Source organism: Dinoponera quadriceps, unplaced genomic scaffold (genome assembly GCF_001313825.1).
Source record: "Dinoponera quadriceps isolate SergipeBrazil2010 unplaced genomic scaffold, ASM131382v1 scaffold1651, whole genome shotgun sequence".
Classification (NCBI taxonomy): domain Eukaryota; kingdom Metazoa; phylum Arthropoda; class Insecta; order Hymenoptera; family Formicidae; genus Dinoponera; species Dinoponera quadriceps.
Window position 1 is genome coordinate 30,458 of NW_014555795.1, and position 20,524 is coordinate 50,981.

Sequence of the window (20,524 nt, forward strand, 5' to 3'; positions counted from 1 at the left end):
ATATATATATATATATATATATAATATGTATATAGGTCGGTAAGCGTTTTGTTTTTCAATTTGTCGTAACTGCGAAGCGTCCGAACCTACCTGCGATAAATCAGATACCGAAATACATTTCTTTTTTTCATAAAAACTCCGCCATTACTACGCACCCGTTAGACGCGCGTGTCGGCTAAACTGGTCTTTACGAAAGTTTGTAGTAGAAACGTCAAGCATCGATAGGAAGACCATATTTCTTACGAAAGCTTAACATACTCGTCAGGTTCGCGGACAATGCGATCGCGTTTCTTCAACCGAAATGCGAAACGTATTCGCCGGTTTTCATTTTATTGTACGAAGAAAATATAATTGCAATCAAGATATAAGTGAAATCATAAACAAAGGAATCGTAAATAGGATATCAGTGATTTATCGAATACGTTAACGCGCCACTGTTGATGGATAGTGCGATATTGTTTTTTGTCGCTTTGATATTTTTAACAAACAACAAAACGCAACGATGGACGCGTTAACCTGTCATCACTTTGTCCGCGAACTCGTTAACTACCAACAAATGCGTAAAATAACAGTTCGCTTTTGTTTCGCTAATGAGAGAGATTGCCTATGTTGATGCAATGGATATTGTGTGACTTGGCCGTTTGGCACTCACGACGATTGTATGCACAACAAACGCAAGGAAATCTAAAATGAGTCAACTAAAAACATGCTCTTTTCGCATTTATTCGATGCTAGTAACATTTCGCGCGTGCGCGTGTGTGTATGCGTGTGTGTGTGTGTGTGTGTGTACGAGTGTATGCGTGTGTATGTGTCTTTGTGTGTTTATTTGTTGTATAAATGTATTCGTACATATGCGTATATGTAAGAATCAAAAGTGGAGGTTTTTTCGAGATGACGTTCGGAATATATAACATCGGAAGGATACACGCATAAATTAGAGCTGGGAGATTATTCGAGCGTGAACGATATCCGATATTCATCTCGACACGAGTATCGCGACATAAGACATGCAGATATGTATCGTATCGGCTGTGTGTTCCGAGCGGTTTGTTTGCTAATAATCATCATTTGCGACGAGCGCCGTAACTCCCTAGGGCCGACTAGCGTGACCTTTTTAACGTGCACAAGCAAGCTAGAGAATCGATCGTTCGAATTTCACCGCACGAAGTGTCGCAATTAGCGTGTGATAGAGCATGATCACGAATTTCAGGAGAATATTTCGTCTCTTGTCTCCACGCTGTAAAGCTCGGTATCCCTCGAATCGTTTAGGCTTTGAGCGGTGATGCGGACGCACGTATAATGATATATATTGGTGTGTCAAATCTTTCCGGTCGAAGTCCGGGATATTCCTTGCAAAACACCTCCCACTTACAACTCATTACGACCAGAAAGATTTAATGCCATAACATGGAGCGAGTTTTCTCGCCGGTAGGAATGATTTCGCATCGGAATAGAAAAGAAGATTCCTGGGGAACTATCTAACGTCGTAAGATTATGATCGGTAAACCAGGACCTTGTGGATGCAATCGAAATTCAAAGGTTCGCGTTTCGCGGATATGAAAAGTCGCGAGAAGCATCATTTGTCGCGCGATCGCGTACAGATATAAGTTAAGTTAGTTAGTCCCGATATAGAATCTCTCGTCATTCTACGACGTGTCGTCCTTTACTAATCGATCTCACGCATTCTCACGGCTATCAAAAGAAAGAGGATTGTTTTCTCTTATTTGTTTGTTTTTCCCAGCTCTAGCATAGATACGCTATTCTCACAAAATATATGACGTCATTATTACGCACGAGAACTTCGTCTAAGCGCGCTTAATAAATCCCGATAATCTTAATTGTGTGGTGTGTGTCAATGGTACGTATATATTTTATTATTCGTCGATCTCGCGATCGCGAATTCTCTTCCCCTTCAAATAATATCAGTCGAGGCGATCTAGCATTAGTTCTATCCACCTTTCAATAAATCGATTAGACTCATCTCTCCCGTCTCGCAAAGGCTGAGCTCTTCACTCGTGCGACATAGACTAGGACACTTTGTTTAAATATGTATAAATTCATATCAAGAGATTTTTGTTGTTTCATTGAAAAATCATCTAAACGTAAGTTCCTCGAAATGGAAGATTCGTTTGCCGCGTCGCGACGGTGGAGACGACGAGGCGGCTTTATTCACGAACGAAAATTCTGTCATAAGCTAATATCTCCGACCGAAAGATTGTCGACCGATTATTATTCGAGCGTACGCGTAATGTTCGCTCATTCGCTCGTCATCCAGCTAGTTAAAAGCGAACACTGAGAAAGTTCGTTTTCCATTTTTCTAACTGCGCGCGAGCATTTATTCGGCAGACATCCTCGAACTTGATATTACCGCGCACAGCGATTTGTCTATTTAACACATAACAAATCGCGTTATTATATAGTTGTACAGTTTCTATACCGTTTCATCCTAACACATCGCGATGACGGTATCATGCACTATCATAACCTCGGCATTGTTGCGAAATTGCATTAGTACGATTCATATTGATATATGTTTAAAGAATTTGCATGTAAATCTCGACAATCAATTGTTTACACGTGAACGTAACTACGCATGCATTGACGCACATAAACGATTGTATTCGAAGTGTTTCTAATGTGTATCTCGAGATATTCGCCGAATAAATGACGCGTATCAGCCATTATTAGCGAGTTTTCATCGTCATCATCATCGTTACCAGCCGTCGCAGCGGCGCTACCATATATTCGTATAATTACATGTATTAATTGTTTCCATAAGTTCAAATTACGAAGTAGACATTGAATATGAAAGAATATTCAGCAAAGTGCTTGGGAAATCTCGAGAGAGGGGCGGAGGAGGGGGGGGGGGGCGTTATAGTTTCTTACACTTTGGATGCGTTCTACAAGGAAAGATCGATTAGCGACGTACGTTTAGATTGCATCGAATTGACCATCTAATGGATAACAGAGATTATTACGAATATTGAGAGAGAGATAGTGCGATGAATCGTTTCTCTATGAGCTATCGTACTTGAATTTCGACACGCGAATTTGAACGCGACGCACACGCGGTACAATTGTTTAATCGTCGAGATTAGTCGTGAATAAACCTCGATAATAAAATATAGAAACTCTGAGTCTTATTCTTTGACAATAATTTGCACTTGCCTTGCACTTTACATTACGTTTCCTTGTTAAAGGGATATAGACGCTAAATGTTCGTAATTTTACATTTCGAGCATTTCTTTCCTTTTTTTCCCTTTAATAATAGTTTACCATGAAGCTTCCGATCCGATAGACGAACGATCGCGAATGATGTCTCTGATATTTTTAGTGAAATAGTAAATTACTGTATAAGCTCATGCCAATATACATTTTTTTCTTTAATATAAGATGTTACCGAATCTCTCGCTGTCGAGATGCAACACATTGATATAAAATAAATAAAAAAATAAATAAAAAATCGAAATTCTAACGCATCGAGGAAAAAGTAATCGCGATAAGAAAAAGGTATTTTCACACAATCTGTACTGATAAATGATAATATCATTTATACCGAAAAATATTGAATAGAATCTGTGATTGGCTTACGATTGATATTCATATTTATTTTTAACGCGGCCAATACAAGAACTTAATCTTCGGGTTCAACCGAAACGACCGTCACTATGTCTCGTTATTGACGATACGGACTAAGCGATCGAAGTGAGATTTAAGGATCGACGTGCAAATAATTAGCTGAAATTATTGTCATCGATGTTGTCTAACTGTTAATGACACAGTGCTAGGAAGTTGTGAGAGATGCTGTGAGTCAGTTTGTTAGCTCGAAAATGTTTAAGTATGAAGAGTAAATGCAAGAAGTGAGTATATGCAAATATTCTAATTAACTAGATTGTACAAAATGGAAAAAGTCCATTGTAAATCGTTTTTTCTTCCTTTTTTTTAAATATTTGCACGACCTCTCTCCCTCTCTCTCTTTCTCTCTTTCTCTCTCTCTCTCTCTCTCTTTCTCCACACCTTATACTCTTACACCTTCCCTATACAAATATGTTTAGCAAGGCTGTATTATGAATTTACTTTTTCACCTTTTGTAAACCAAGACTTTGCTGGTATTAATCTGAATACGCATAACGAATTACAAGTATACTTCCATAAAATCGTAATATTCGACCCAGGCACGAAATAGTCCAACTAATAACAGTCGTTACTATCAATATATGTATATGTATGTATATTATTACGATTTGCACTCTAGCTTATTTCATAGCTCATTTAAGTTCTAGTTCATTTCACATTTTATATTACCATATAATTATTATTAATTATTAATATTTATTATTATTATTATATCATTAATACTCTAATTATTATTTGTAGTTATCGTTATATTATCAGTGTTTCTGTCGCCAAAGGTCTTATTTGCACGAAGAACCGCAAGCCGAATGTCACATAGATATCTTCTGTGTGTAGTTGCGCAAACCTTTTCCATTCTTTTTAAATAAAATAGGCACAACCGACGGTAAACGGAAGATCTCTCTTCGAAAAGTATCGCGGCAATCCAAAAGTAAATAACAACACACAGTATGCGTATCTTCATTAGGTCTTCAAGCAAATTCCCTTTGTCGAAACGATCACGTTCGAGAGGAAAATATTTCTTGGTGTTGTTGACAATTTCTTTCTTTTTTTTTTCATTTTTGTTCGTTATACATAGGCTATCCCAAAACCATGGCGTTTTCTTTCAGTCGTGTATCATTTAATCAATTCGAAGTTGCTCCTTCCTCCAGTAAGATTCTAGAAAAAATCATCCCTTTTTCTCGCTGCTTTTCTTACGTTTCAATACTAAGTATCTCGATAAGTATTTTCGTAACTAAAACTCGAAAATACCTCCGTCGAAAATATCTCTGTCGAAGAAACAAATCGACTCCAAACTGATCGCAGCTGAAAGGTGGTGCGACAGTTTCGGGGTACCCTGTATATTCGGGTTAGGGGGGCGCACGTGAGACGAGTATGCGCGTACATGCGCTCTAACAATCTTTTATCACGGAGGAATCTAAACCATCTAATCTCGAAAATTGAGGTAGAATCATAGAGGAGAATGAGCTCAGTTGGATGCGCGGATCAATTTATGCCATTGATAATATTCCTTACGAGAATCTCGGTCTCAATGAGGATCGCTTGCGAGGAGGTCAGGCTTATTCGTGGAAATCTCGCAGGTTTTAAAACACTCTATTTATTACACGGGGAAAAAAGCATTCGACTTGTGTCATTGAACTGTGTTGTCCGAGGACTAGAATAAAACTCGATTTTAGGAACAAAGAGATTCCCGTAGGAGATTCGATTCACTTGTCAATCAATTGTTCTCAATTGTCTCCATAGAGTCCTAATGCAGCCGAAAGGTTCAAACAAATGTTTTCGGTTGCAGTAGCATAGATAACATTTCTCGTAACCGAATTTTTGTCTGGTCTTTATTTAGTTACATGAAACAAGATTTTTTTGTGCGTTTAAATAACACGAAGGAAAAATCAGTTCGTGTAATTGAATTTTTTGTCGTCCGAAGACCAGACGAAAACTCAGCTGTATGAACGATAAGATTACAGTAGGAAGTTTCTGCTCAGTCAATTGTTCTCAGTTATCTCAACAAAGGTAATTATTTTAATGCAATTGTTCAGACGAGCGTTTTCGATCGCGGTAACAGAGATAACATTTCCCGTAATTGAATTTTCGTCTAATTCTGATTCAATTATATAAACTGAAATTTATTTCCCATGTGCTTATACCGGACTCTTATAAAAAAATATTACTGACTGTGATAAATTGGCCACTGATAAATAACTGTTGCTCAGTAGTTTTATTATTCCGAGTAATAAATACATTTCATAAGAGAAGAAAAACTTAATTGCAAATGAATTTTCTATTGCTCAGGGACTAGACAAAAACTCAGCGATATAAACGAAAGATTACTGTAGGAGGTTTCTGTTCAGTCAATTGTCTTTGGCTGAAGATAAATTATTTTAATGCAGCCGAATGTTCAAACCAGTATTTGGCCGCGGCAACGGAAATATACCGTTTCTTGTCATCGAATTTTCATCTATTTTCTATTCAGTTACATACGAAAAAAACTTGGTTCCTAAAAGAGGAGCCGGATGAAAATTCGATTACAAGAAATAATACTTTATTTTTTTATTAATGATACCTCTGTTACCGCGACTGAGCATATTGGTGTAAACCTTCAATTGCATTAAAACTCGATTGAGGCACCTGAGAGCAATTGTCTTGGTAGAAACTTCCAACAGAAATGTTTCTGTTTCTATAACTAAGTCTTTAGGAACGGAAAATTGAATTATATCAACAAAATTATTTTTACCGTTTACAAACCAAGATATTTCTTGTATAACAATGCGTAAACTTACTTACGTACCTAACCAGACTTACTCTCCACTATATCGGAGCGACAACGTACACGTTCATGCAAAAGTAATCGGACTTGATATCGCGGTGAGTTTCAGTACCTAGCGTATGAGATCTTCGTTGATTGTTAACATCTCGATCGCGACTTTAAACACGTTCCGTCTCTTCGCGCTGTTTCTTTTTTCTTTTCTTTTTTTTCTCGTTATCTCCATTATAGTATTACGATATCGTGTGAGCGGAGACTTCGCAAAATGAATCTCTACCGCGAGGATCGCGAAGGCGTCTCTTTATGAGTGATATATATATATATATATCGCGACGAAAGAATTATTTTGCGGGAGGAACAACGGAAACAATGGTATCTTGGTGTGGAAAAACGCGTGACCAAACCCCGAGAGAAAACTAGAAATACACTATAAGAATACAATAATGTTTTATCGTTCGCGAATGCGTTCACCACGATGTGTAACGCTCATTTTCACCCGTAGCATTTCTCCTCCTCCCTCTTTTTACCTTTTCCCTTCTCTTCCCCCTCTCGCATTTATATTCGTAAATACTACCGTATTATATTATTGCATAGGAATTGTTAATAGGTATTCAACGATATATTTCCGCGAGCCCTCCTGCTTTTCTGTATAAGCGCGATCAACCAGTACACGACCTACTGTTCGGAGGCGCGCGGAGCGGACAATTAATAATAGAAACACAACACTTATGATCAAATTCGCCCCCGTTTCCCCATAGAAAATATTTGTGCCGTTTTATACAAAAAACTTAAGCTTAACGTTTCTTTTTTTTCTTCTTAACAAACATACCTTAATATGTGTAGCCTAGATATTGATTCGCGATAACGTATGATACAGAGTCTGTACAAAAGTCTGCTGCGTGAGTGTATTTGTATGAATGGACTGGTGTTGTGTCCGCGGCTGCAGTGGTATATGTCACGTTTACAACCTCCTTCTCAACATGCACAGCCCTTTACTTGAGTCGCGAAGCTCGCGAGAAATTTCGGCTCGCGGACCTGTAATTCTCTCTCTCTCTCTCTCTCTCTTTCTGTCTTTCTCTCGCTCTTTAACGACATCTCGGCATCGCGACGCCGACGACATACGTTAATATTTCTCTACTTCTAGGAACTCGTGACGATATCTCGATTGGTCCGTGCGACGTGCCACGGCCTTTGCGAGATCGCTTCGAACAAAATGTACGTCGACGTCGTTGACGACGTTGAACGACAGCGTTGAGGTGAATTAATTGCCACTGGAACGCCCTGTCAGTATCGATGTTTCTCGAAATTTTGAATTATTCGCGTATTGACGATATTTTTATGAACTCCGTTATTGCACCGTACATTAATCGGTGTCTGAATTTTGTCTCTTTCTTGTTGAAGTTTCAGCACGCATTTTTGCATGAGAAATACGAAAAGAAGATACGGGCGTTCCAATATCAACACTTCGAGTGCTACGTCACCGTTATATTTGGGTTCCGCTCGTTCAATTACAAATGATTTTACCATGTTTCACCGAAATAAAGCAAAAAATCCACGATAACGTTAAAATAACGTCAAATTGACGAAAAAGTGATCGAATCATTAGTGACTTATTTCATTTTTTCTTATCGTGTTGGCATCATCGTGATTTTTTGTTTTATCTGGATAGCTTAATCAAGTATACACCAAGTGTTATGCAAAATAACTTCTACTGCCTTAACATTTATTTATTATCATTATTAAAGTATAATTCATTCAGTGCCCTGAGGTAGATTCCCCAAAGCGCAAATTCATGCAAGTACAATTTACTAGGGTCTCTTATGATGTTTAATTTTATATGTCAAATATAAGATCGACAATTGATACCAATAACTCCAATGGTAATGTTAAGGTATATGTGACGTAACTTCGACGCAACTCATGCGATTATTAATATGTCAAGCGATGATCTGATTCCGTGTACAATCGCGAGATAAAAAATCGGAACTTGACGATGCTCGCATTCGAAATCAGCGTGACATTTGACGTATTAAATAGATAAGCCGACCGGATATTCACCTCCCCGCGTCGTGATGAGCGTCTTTGTTTCATTTTGTGCCAACTCTGTATAATACACAGAAAAACACACACACACACACACACACACACACACACACACACACACACACACACGGAGAACAGATGTCTCTTGCATACTCATTGGTAAATATGCGAAATGCGTGAAGAAAGTCAACGCTTTTTTCTCACACACACACACACGCACACACACACACACACATACGCGGCTTAATTCACGCTCTATGTACACAAACGTAAAGGTCGCCGTCAATTAACTACATTCTTTTAACATTAATAATACTAGATATCGCGCTTACATGTGTATTTTCGCGCTATAGTGGTACGATCAGTTCTTTCACGCGATCGACATGTGACCAGACACGCCCTTGCCTCGTCCGTTTTTTTCCTGCGGGCTAAATCATCTTCCTCACATCCTCGATCGAGACGCGGAGTGTGTCGCAAGTCCTGTCGCGCGTTTCGTCGCGCGAAATGCGCGCTTGAACGTTTCAGCGATCGCGGGGCTCGCTTGTGCAACAAATCTCCTCGTATTTCTCACGCGTATTCGACTCTGGGTCTTGCATAAAAAGAAGAAATCATGACAGGTGTCTACGTAACACTTGGTCGGCCATGAATGTTTGCAGTCGCGGAAAATCCGTCACAATTGGAACGATCCTTCGCGAGTGTGTAGAAGATATTGCCGGTTCCGTAATACTCGACAGGGCGCGCGCACGAAGGAGACACAACGGTTGCCGTCCATTGAACTATAACCATACTGAAATGAACGCGCCTTTGTCTTCGAGCGATCAGAGGTAGTGAAACGGATAACGTATAATGTTAAGAGAGATAATAAAATGAGCAACGTGCAATCCTTGTCTACTAAGGTCGGTATTCATAGACAAATTTTATATTTAAGACAGTCTTAAATTTAGATCTTCAGATGTTGTATCGTTGATTTTATTGACTGCAAAACAACTGAAGATGAACGTAAAACGGCCTTAAATATAAGATCTGACTATGAATAGCGGCCTATGCGTAGCGATTACGTATTTCGATATACTATCGATCCTGACAACAGCATTTATTTTCGCAACCATTTTCCACATGCAGAAATTATCTCTCCAATGAAGGTTTCCCTAGATTACGTTCATTTTGACAGCTTTTATGCTGAAAATATCATTCTGTTTTTATCGTTCTCTATATTCTGGAGGATAGTAGAATGATGTTTTCAGCACGGAAACTACCAAAATTAATCTATACCGGGTTGTTCTACATTACATTGCAAACATGCCCACGTTGGGATGAATGTTTTCAGACATAGTGGTTTACGCTAAAAAAAGACAGCACGGTACTAATTCTACTATCTCTGTCTGATCGGCTACCACCATGATGGGAGTATATTCATGCGCGTTTTAATGATCGTATATGATTGAATATGATTGTAGTTCAATGCAGTTGGTGCACTGGCGAGGGACGTTCCGTCTGACTAACGCCGACATTAACATATGCATAACATATCCGTGTAGCCAAGCGAAGCTCTGTGAAATTCATTATTATGTACCTTGGACATTTAATGATCGTCCTTCTGCGCGGAGAGACTCTACCGCTATCAAAGTACGATCGCTATCGCTAGCTGTACTAAATCGTGTGAAAGAGGTTCGCTTTTTCGCGCACCTTAAGTATCGCTCGGCCGACTCGGCTCACTTCGCTTTTCGAAGCGATATGAACTTCATAGAGCTTCGCTTGGCTACACAGATATGATATACATATGTTAGTGTCGGCGTTAGTCAGATGGGACGTGGCTCGTCGGTGCCACCACTGGCTGCCATCGGACAGCAATTTTGTTTCTTCTTTCCTTTTCATTTTTTTTTCATTCGACGTAACTGGATTTCACGTATTGCTGGAAATCAGTCCGGCACATGTGCGTTACGGTTCACGGGCGAGCCGCGCGAATACGAAAGGTACTTTTTAAATTTCTCGGAGTGAAGTTTTACTTGAAAAAAGTGGAGTGACAGCCGAGTCGCTCGAATCCCAGTGACTTCCCATTCATATCTATCTGATTCTCCACTCTTAATCGTCGAGTGAATATTTTTACTCGAAACCGAAGGGCGAATCTGACGTGACCCCACCGTCGCAGGAACAAATAGACTCCAATCGGATGTAACATTCGCTTGGGTGGAGCCAGAATCCCCACCGTGAGCTCGAGTGAAACGCTTATTATTACGATTCCAAGTGGAAATATCTTCACTATCGTTATTGAATCGAGTTTCGCTCGTTCTGTGTGAAATCTCTCTCCAAGAAATTCTAAGAGTACAACTCGAGACCCTTGTGCCATTGTTGGCGCTTGAGCATTTGTCTCAGCTGTTCGCTTGCGTGTCAACATGACGACGACGGTTATTCGACACACCGAATAGATCGATCGACGTTTCGACAGCGAATCTTTGGCTTAAAAGACGATGGCTGTGGCTGTATACCGAAAATACGACGATTGAGTGAGCGCTCATTCTTATTAGAATATTCTTCTACATCAATTATGGATACTGAAAGTATCCAGGTGTGATTTGTCGATTCTCGCCCGATGCCCGACTCTCAGCTCGACGTTGGCGAGTATCACGGTAAACAAACTATTATTATTCGATCACGACACGATGTCGGCGCAGACAAGTTAGCCGATTCTTCACTGCAGGCGCCGCCCGCGAAAAGCTACTATTTGATTGCAGCGCGACATAGGCTCAAGCACGATTAGCGAACTCTTACTTGTAACGTAATGTTGCCAATCTTATCATTTGAAGGTTACGCCAATACTGGGCCAAGAATCGGGAACCGGTTGTTGACACTGGGCCGACACTGCTTTATTTCTAAAAACATAGATACACCTCACACAAAGGCAACAACCGTTGTATTTTCTGTATCTATTTATTCTCCGTTTCGCACGACTATCAACGACGATCGCGCGTTCATCGTTCGCGGCGCTTCGATTTTCTTTGTGGCATCGCGACTCGGAGTTTCGACACAATCGAATCAGTCGTCGTCAGGAATGCCCGATTTGATCGGCTTGGCTCGCGATTCGCTCTCTCGCGAGCGAGAACTCGTTCATGCCGTTCATTGCCAAATCGAACACTCTGTCTAACCGGGCGATAATTAGGCTTATTCGCAGCGTGCGATCTCGGGTGGTAACTAAATATATGTCCTTGCCACAAAGTACGTCCCTGACCGCCCTGCTGCCGCCCCCAGGTTACCTTCCACGGACCATCTCCTACCCCATGAGTATATCTTTTCTACTTCTGCGGAGGCTCGATTGAGCTGTACACGGTCGTTTTGTAAACGCTATAGCCTGTCGTGTAAAAGCGATGCTTCTTTTTACGTTTTCTTTTTTGTGAAAAACGATTCTTAACTGAAAGATCAGCGCTTCGAAATCAAATGTACTGAGGGAGAAAAATATCTAAAAGATATTAGATATTTATTCGGTATGATGCTCTAATCGCATATTTACTTATACACTGATATACATAACTTTATATTCAGAATTGAATTTTTTCAAACGAGGAAATGAACGTTCCTTTTTAAATCATGGTTCTCTATAAAAGCAACGATTTTATTTCATTCATAAATAAAACAATATTTATAAATAAATATGTTATAAGTATCCACCGAATAAATATTTATATTTTTTAGATCTTTTTTCCCTCAACATAGATATTTCAGATGCGACAGAATCTCCGTGCATGCATTCAGCTAGTTTAATGCTCTCTTTATCTTTCCTTTACGTGCTGAAATCATGTTCAGATCCATACTTGCTCGGCATAGTTTCAACCGATAACCCCATGATTATTGAGATTCTGCCGCAATACGATGCTGAGGAATTTGAAGGATGGTAGGCTGTGTAATTGAACGTAGCAAGAGTGTCTTTTACACAGTGCGGAATCGTATAAACGTCCTCGACTGCCATCGTTCAACCATCTCTCCCCGATCAGCCGGCGAATCGAATGCGACGGGCAACGTAAGAGAGCGGAAAGCTTCGTTCGTTGGCGCGTGCGCGGTCACTTCAAGATTGGGCGACGTCCGAGGGACGTCTTTTCATCGGCTCGATTTCCGAATCGCGTGGGAGCTATCACGCAGCGCGGGGTACGTATTCGCCAGGTACGTTTCGCCTTTTAACGAACGTGAGCTGAAGCCGTGTGGATGTACGTGCATGATACATACGCATGAGAGCGCGATCCCGATCTCTCTAATAGCGTGCATGCAATGATGACGCATAATCGCCCGCGGAATCTAGTTGACTGAAGTTGGCGTAACACGAAAGCTGAGGAAGCCTCGGCGAAGTTTCAACGTTTTCTCACACCTAAAAGGCACTGCGATCGACATTGTTAATTATTGTCGTTGCACCAACTTCTTGATATTGGAAGAACGATTTAAACGCAGCCGGGCACATATATGCCAGACGTAACGATAACGTGACGAATTCCGGGTATTTTGCGAAAATGTCCTTACACACACACGCACACACACACACACACACACACACACACACACACACACACACATGCACACGCCGCAAGTTAAGACGTGTGCGACTTTAGCTTGACGTCGTGGCGAAGCGTACTGCAGATTGTTTGGTAAACAAGCTGACGCGGCTGTTCGCAGCCGCGTAAGTCCAAGTTTAATCCAAATTTAAGTTTAATTTACCAAGTCGACGTAAATTACGGAATGCTCTTGGATTTACCACTGAGACTACCGAGTGCGATGAGAGGGAAACTGCTATTAGCACGGTAACAACAGCAACAGTAGCAGCAACAGAGTAATAATGAAATGTAGTAATAAAACGTTGTAAAAAAAAAATATAGTAATAATGAAATACTGCAGCGCGTAATAACCTCATTTTGAGAAACATTTTGGATAAACGTTCGGAAGAACAGAGAGAGAGAGAGAGAGAAGTGTAATTTAGCCGCTTTATTGCAGATGCAAATATTTGAATTCCACCAATCGACTGCTCGTCCCATGTATATTCGGCGAATCGTCGATCGGTATATTGCCAACGATCGAAACGCGCGCGATTAAAAGGGAAATAGAATTTCGTGAGCGGCAACACACGAAAAGAGGAGAGACTCGAGTTTTGCTCACCACTTTCGCACTCGGCTCCGTTCGACGTCGGCTCGGTTTAATTTCCCGCTCTTCTACGCCTCAATCACCACGCGCGTCGGAACTCGACCGTGCAAGCGCTCCCAAGCTTATCTGCTTTCGCAGATGATACATACGCACGCTCCGGGACCTGTCCGCTACTAGCGGCGTCCGATCTTGCTTGATTTTTATTTTCATCGTCAGAAAAAAGCTAAAGTGCACACAACCAAGACCTGTATCGATGGTTGCTCTTTGAAATTTGTCTCAAGTGAGATATTCTTGATTTGGATTGAAGTCTGTAATAATAGTCGTTACTTTAAACTTGTCTCATGTAAAATATTCAGATTTGAATATAGAGTTAGACTTGAATTTCTCATTCGGACGCATAATATATCTGACATTGTATTTCTAATAGCGACTTAACTGAAAAATTTCCTTCATCCCAAGCACAAATCTGAGTATCATATCTTAAAACAAGTTTCAAGTAACTATTAATACGGATCTGTGAATTAAATGTGAAGTTTTCAATTGAAGTTATGGATATATCTATGTTATATATATGATTGAAGTGAAAAACTTTCAAATTTCACCCCGCATTTAGATCTGAGTATCTCATATGAGTCACAAGTTTCAAGTGAGATATTTAGATTTTAAGTTAAAGTTAAGTATGAGTTCTTCAGCTGAGTCGCGATGATGAATGTAATGTAATGTCATGTCACGTATATTATGCTCCAAATAAGAAACTCTGACATTTACATTCAGATCCGAATATCTTACGTGAGTCCAAGTTACAAGTAATGACTATCAATACGGGCTCGAAGTGATTTGTACGGAACGTACACGCCGACGTTAAAGCCAAGCTCATTTCTATATGTCAACAGCGTCGTTGAACGATTGTCGAAACATACCGATCCGTTATGACATTTCTCGCATCTTCGCCTCATGAACCGTTTAGCCGAATGCCAACGACTACTCGGGACTAATTAATTATGCTTTGGCCGAAATGTCGCCGTGACGAGAATACTATCCTGACCGGAGCATCGTCTCCGACATTTCCACCAACGTGCCTATCACACGATCGACCCTCTCACGATCGCTCATTCCGCACGATCACTCGCGAGAGCGTCGAGCTGAAGCTTCATCGAACGTCAGCGATAAAGCGATCAAAAGTCGAGTTTCCACGTACCGCGATCAATCATCAATCATGAATCATTATCATCATCAAAGGGCTTCCAGAGGAACGCTTTCGACTCCCTTTCACCCACAGCTTCCGAATACCGTTATGCAACGCCAATATACCATCGATGGCAGCGAGCATATTCCGGCCAGGTGAGGCACCTCCAAGCACCGCATCCCCGACGGCCGTCGCGGGACTCCCCGGACAGCAGTCCCGCGCGGTCGACGTGTATGTGCGTTGTAGTTGGGGCAGGCGAGGTTCTCCCTAGAAAAGCAGAAAGGAAACCCGAGTGCGGCGAGCGTCCCCCTTGGCCCGTCGGGCCATCCCAAACTGTCAGACGGACGGATCGCTGCCGGGGGCGGAGCCCGTCTTGCTGCCGTCGGCGCCAACTCCGCCACCGTCGCCGTCAGCTCCCGCACCATCTCCGCCCCTGTACGGCGAGCCGCCGGCCCCACGCGCCGACAGACCTCGGAAATCCAGGTTGTACTGAAAAGATGTGAAAGACCAGAGGATTATCGATACTGCACACCGATACCGGCCCTCGCACGGGCCTCGCGCGGCTCTGTCATGAGAGTGAAAATTCAGCCGGAAAGGACGGAAGAGAGTCGTGTGCGAAGATGCAGCAAGAAAGATTGTCGCACGTGCTCTCGCCGAATGCGAAGAGGGCTGACTTCTTGCATGACTCCCTGCTTCTTCCAGCCTTTTCCGTAATGAGGCTAGTGTTATGTTTGAAAATGTGTTTTCAAATGCGGTTAAATTATTAAAAATGTTCTTGAGAAGGTGTCACGTGTTGTGGCACTGTAGAGGAGTACGCTCTTGCCGTCATATGTGGCGAGTTTGTTTATGATCTAGTTGTAAGAAAACCTCATGTGTACTCTGACAAATATGTACAACAACATAACATGATTAATTTATATATATTATATATATTATTAATGTATATCATTAATATGATATATATCATATATATGCATAGACTTGATACAATTAATGTATAATATATTAAGATATATAATTTATTGTAATATATTTAAATGTGTATATATGCATAATTTCGCATAATTTTCATACAAAATTTGTATAGTTTTAAATAGCGATTGTTAGTTCATCGCCGGACAAAAACGTGTAAATTTTTTCCCAGTCACTCATTCCACAAAGAGAGAGAGGAGAGAGAGAGAGATGCATGTACTTATTTGTCGGAGTATCCAAGGGATTAATGGAAAGAAATATTATATTTTATTACAAAATATATCGTAGCCATTTATCGAAGCCACCTGCAAAGGTAGCTGAAAATTAATTAATTTTTATCGGTTGTTATTACACACGATCATGTTCTTTTGGGTATATAACCTGCATATCGTTATGTGAAAGCGAAATCTGCGTGTGTTATATCCAAAAGAAAAGATTTACAGGGAACCTATGTTAACTTAGTAAGGCCTACATTAACGGTGATAAGCCGCCGAAAAAGCCAGAAACTATGAGACGGAGGATTGTGTCGTCGTAATTTCGGCGAAATTGTTTTTCGTTACATTGAAATAAAAAATAACGATTATAGTCTCATATAAATTATAATTGTTTTCGCCAAACATAATTTTTTGTTCTAATAAAAAAATATATATGTTATAAAGAATATGAATATAAAATTATAACTACTATCACTCTATGGGAAAAAATATTATTGGGTCTATGCATAATTCCGTAGCGAAAATCGAGTAAATTTCAAATGCAAAATATTTAGCAAGAAAAGCGATTATAATCGATTGCTCGCTTTAACTTGGCCAGCTGTGAGCAATACTTGGTCAAATCAATTGTTTTGTTGGGTGGCAGCAATTCATAATAGACGATTCCTTTCCAATCCTACCAGATACTGAGCATGACCTTCTTCGGATGTAAACCAACCTTTGCGACCGTCTGGGTAGCTTCCCCACGCTTCGACCATGATCTTTTTTAACTGACATTGTTATAAACAATCCACTTTTCATCGCCAATGATCATCCGTTTTAAAAATGGTACATTTTTATGGCGTTTGGGCAGTGAATCGCAAGCTGAAATTCAGTCCATTACATTCTTTTCGCTCAGTTTGTGCTGCACCCAAACATCAAGTTTGTTTACCATCCCAAGCTTCCGTAAATATCTCGAAACAGTTGATTGGTCAATGTTGAAGCTATGTTCGATTTCTGTAGTCGTCAAATGTCGATCGGAGTCGATTAAAGCCTTTATTTGATCGACATCAATAGTGACTGGTCGATCAGAGCGAGGAGCATCTTGGAGATCAAAATCTCCGCAACGAAATTTCGCAAACTACTTCCGACATATATTTTCGCTTACGGCATTCTCTCCGTACACGGAGCATATCTTTTTATAAGTTTGCGACGCGTTTTCGTCTTTTCGGAAAAAAAAAGCGAAATGCACCGAAAATACACGTTTTTGTCCTTCCATGTTTAAAATATAATTAAACTTTGTACGACACTTCATATGTTTGACACATGTGCGGAAAGAAAACTGCGAACGACATCTGTCGGAATTTCGCTACGGAATTATGCATGGACTGAATATATAAAATATTATATAGCTTTCTTCGAATAAATTTTTTTCCACGTTTTCTATTAGTGCAGCAATAGACTATATATATAAGTAGAATTTATCTTGCTAAGAAATATTACACATCTTTTAGAGAATAATAGACTTCAGTTTCTAAAATACCATATATAACGCGTATAAAACGAAATGAAAATAAATTGAGTTAGAATGTCAGCAATGTTCCTCGGTTACAAAATTCCCCAGTAATTTTTACTATTATTTTTCATAAAAAATTCTCTTTTATAAAAAGAACACCCACACACACACACACACACACACACACACACACACACACACACACACACACACACACACACACACACACATATAGAAAATATAATTATATATGAATTATATTATAAATTATATGAGATTTATAAAAAATATTTAATATATAAAAATATAAAAAGTTTATAAAAATATAAAAATATATACATCTTCTGCAAAATTTTCTCTATATACGATTATACTTGATACAAAAGTAACTTTCCCAACTATAAATATTTCTCTGCGTAATTAAAGTCGTAAGTGTCACCTTTTTCTCAGTGCATCACGAAACCCGCGAACTACGTAATACCATTATCATCGCCGAGATAACGACTTGACAATTCGATCCGTCGTGCGTGACGCGAACCAAGAATGAAAATTACGAGAAAGCAACAGAGAAGCTGAAACGAAACCAAGGTCGAACCTGTACGAAAGAACGTGTAGTGTTCTCGGCGTGTGCGTGCGCGTGATACGTATTCGACGATGACACATGCCACGTATGTGTGCGACACGGCACGACACATTATGAGGCGGCTGTATTATCTCGGTAGCGTTGCGTGTCTTAAGTGCTGCAGCTGTGCGTGGTGCAGCTGCAGCTGCAGAAGCTGCAGATTTTGCAGGCAGTACGGTTGTGGTTGCGGTGGCCCAGATGTCGTAAACGGCAGAACAGACGGATGCACGAAGGAGGCGGAATTCCGGGAGGCCGCGCTGGCAGCGGTCGTCGGATTCGACAGGGTGGCGAAGTTGAAGGGAGGTAGGTTTAGGCCAGGCGGTTTTAAAATACTGTGAAATTGCGCGGACGTGAGCGGATGGGGTTGTACGTAGGGACTGGTGGATGGTAACAATTGCGGGCTAATCGGGTACAAACAGTCCTCTTCGGCCTGACCAGGCAACATCGTCGGGCTGAGCTCCACGTATTGCGGCATCACGAGATTGTGCTAGGCGGTGAATAAATGGAGAAGGACAGATATATACTCCAGTTATTAATCTATAACGTATTTCACTCGGCGTCTCTTGAACCGCATGCATGTGAGCATGCATACCTATGCGAATACCTGAACGCGATCATGTTCCGGTCGCGACTTTTGGCAAAATAGATTAATTATCAGTTACCTTTTTCACTGTAAGCTTGAGTGGAACATTCTATCCTGCGATTTCGAGTAGCAGTATTTTCATTATCGCTTCCAATAAAAAGATAGCTACTTTTCACCTATTTCAAATGATATTTCGCTACAAGAAACTTAGAGAATATAAAAATAGTAGCTATATGCATGTAAGGTTATTGTTACTGGTATTGTAGTAACACTTATTAGGAATGGCTTTCTTGACTGTAATTCTTTCACTTATGATTATAGATATAATTACCAAAATATTTTTCTCTCAGTGCACCGCTGAGCAGTCGAGAGCGAATGTAACATTCGCTTGCCTCTGATGGCACACAGTCTGGCGTAACAAATATTCGCATAGGATCAATAAACGATCTTCATCGGCTCTTCCTCTTTCTTACACTAAAAAATTTTATGTTAAAAATTCACTGAAATTTGGTGTTACTTTAATATGGAAGGAATGTGTTAAAAAATACATAAATATGTGTTAAAATGTATACAAATATGTTAACACATTTTTTATGTTAAAGTAACACAAAATTTTAGTGGATTATTTTAACGCAAAATTTTTCACTGTGTAGTTAGTTTCGGTATAATTTATCATGAGAAACTTTCAAATATGATTTCCCGGTGTTTGTGCTCTCTAAATTCTTTAGAGTGAAATTTCACTCGAAATGCAGAGTGACAGCCAATTCGCTCGGTTTCGAGTGATCTTTTTTTATGCAAAATAAATTCTCCATTCTGAATCGATGAGTGAATATTTCCACTCGAAACTGAAGAGTGAATCTGATATATTCCACCATCACGGATACCTATTCACTTTGATCGATTGAAACATTCATTCGCACGAAGTCAGAATCTACTCCATAATATGCCATAAGCTTGAGTAAAATATTCACTCTTGCGATTTTGAATAACAATCTTTTCATCGTTGCTTTGAATCGTTCATTTCGTTTCGAGTGAGGTTCCACTTCGAGAAATTTCGGAAATATACTTCAATAAACGGTCCCGGAAGGCACAAATTACCTGTAAGTACAGAAATTATCGTATTTGCGAACGCTTTATGAGATATCTAAGTTCCATGAGAATGAATGAAAGTATCCTCGTACCGCTCAAGTGATTCTTATCGATAATAGTGCAAATACAACATCTGATACAGACCAACTCAGTCACAAAGGAAATATGCGCAAACGTGCGTCTTTGTCTACTTGATAAACAGATCGATCGGGAATATCGTGTATGCCCATAGCTCACCTTTGTGGCGCAGACGAAGCACGTTGTGACCACCTTCGAGATCACATTCATAAGATTTTTCGTCTCCTGTATTACGTTATCGACCTTCGTGAAAGTGGCGGCCTTTCCGACAGTGGGGTTCTTCACGGTAAATTGGAGCTGCTGGACGTAGGTTGGCACTCGATCCAGATTCTCCAGTAGTTCTTTCTTGTGCGGCCCACCTGGTACCTGCGCCCATGTAACATCGTACACAAATTTATGTCTTCGTTCGTTCCGCAAGGCAAACTTGCTCGCGCTTAATTCTCAGCAATCCGAAAATAACACTTGCAGGAATTACGTATGAATTACTGAGCTTGTATTCGATCTGATTGATTTCGATTATCGAATAAAATTTTAATATAATGCATAATAACTAATGGTATAATATATTTTTAATGACACGATAACAAAATAAATATATGTATGAGTAAATATTTCAACTTGCTTTTCGTTTTTATTTGTTGAATTATTTTTTAACGGTTTAATTTATCGGTAATTGTTGTATTAAAATATTAAAATATATTTATCATTGCAGTGATATAAATTCGTAAAAAG

At 40.0% G+C, this 20,524-nt stretch overlaps 1 protein-coding gene across 6 annotated transcripts in view; it reads right to left on the reverse strand.

Moving 5' to 3' along the window:
• Positions 1-6,632: 6,632 nt before the first annotated feature.
• The window catches only part of LOC106745415 (alpha-catulin), an 85,917-nt gene continuing 72,025 nt past the window's right edge, over positions 6,633-20,524 (reverse strand). For 3 of the 6 annotated variants that reach the window (XM_014620995.1, XM_014620996.1, XM_014620997.1), the window contains 2 exons: positions 19,952-20,158; positions 17,747-18,529 (listed from right to left, as the gene is read on the reverse strand). In XM_014620995.1, coding sequence (XP_014476481.1) covers positions 18,131-18,529; positions 19,952-20,158 — 606 coding nt within the window. In that variant the 3' untranslated portion in view covers positions 17,747-18,130. Of the gene's footprint in view, positions 15,231-17,746; positions 19,035-19,951; positions 20,159-20,524 lie in introns of those variants that run through there. The other 3 variants (XR_001374523.1, XM_014620998.1, XM_014620999.1) reach the window with 3 other exon arrangements.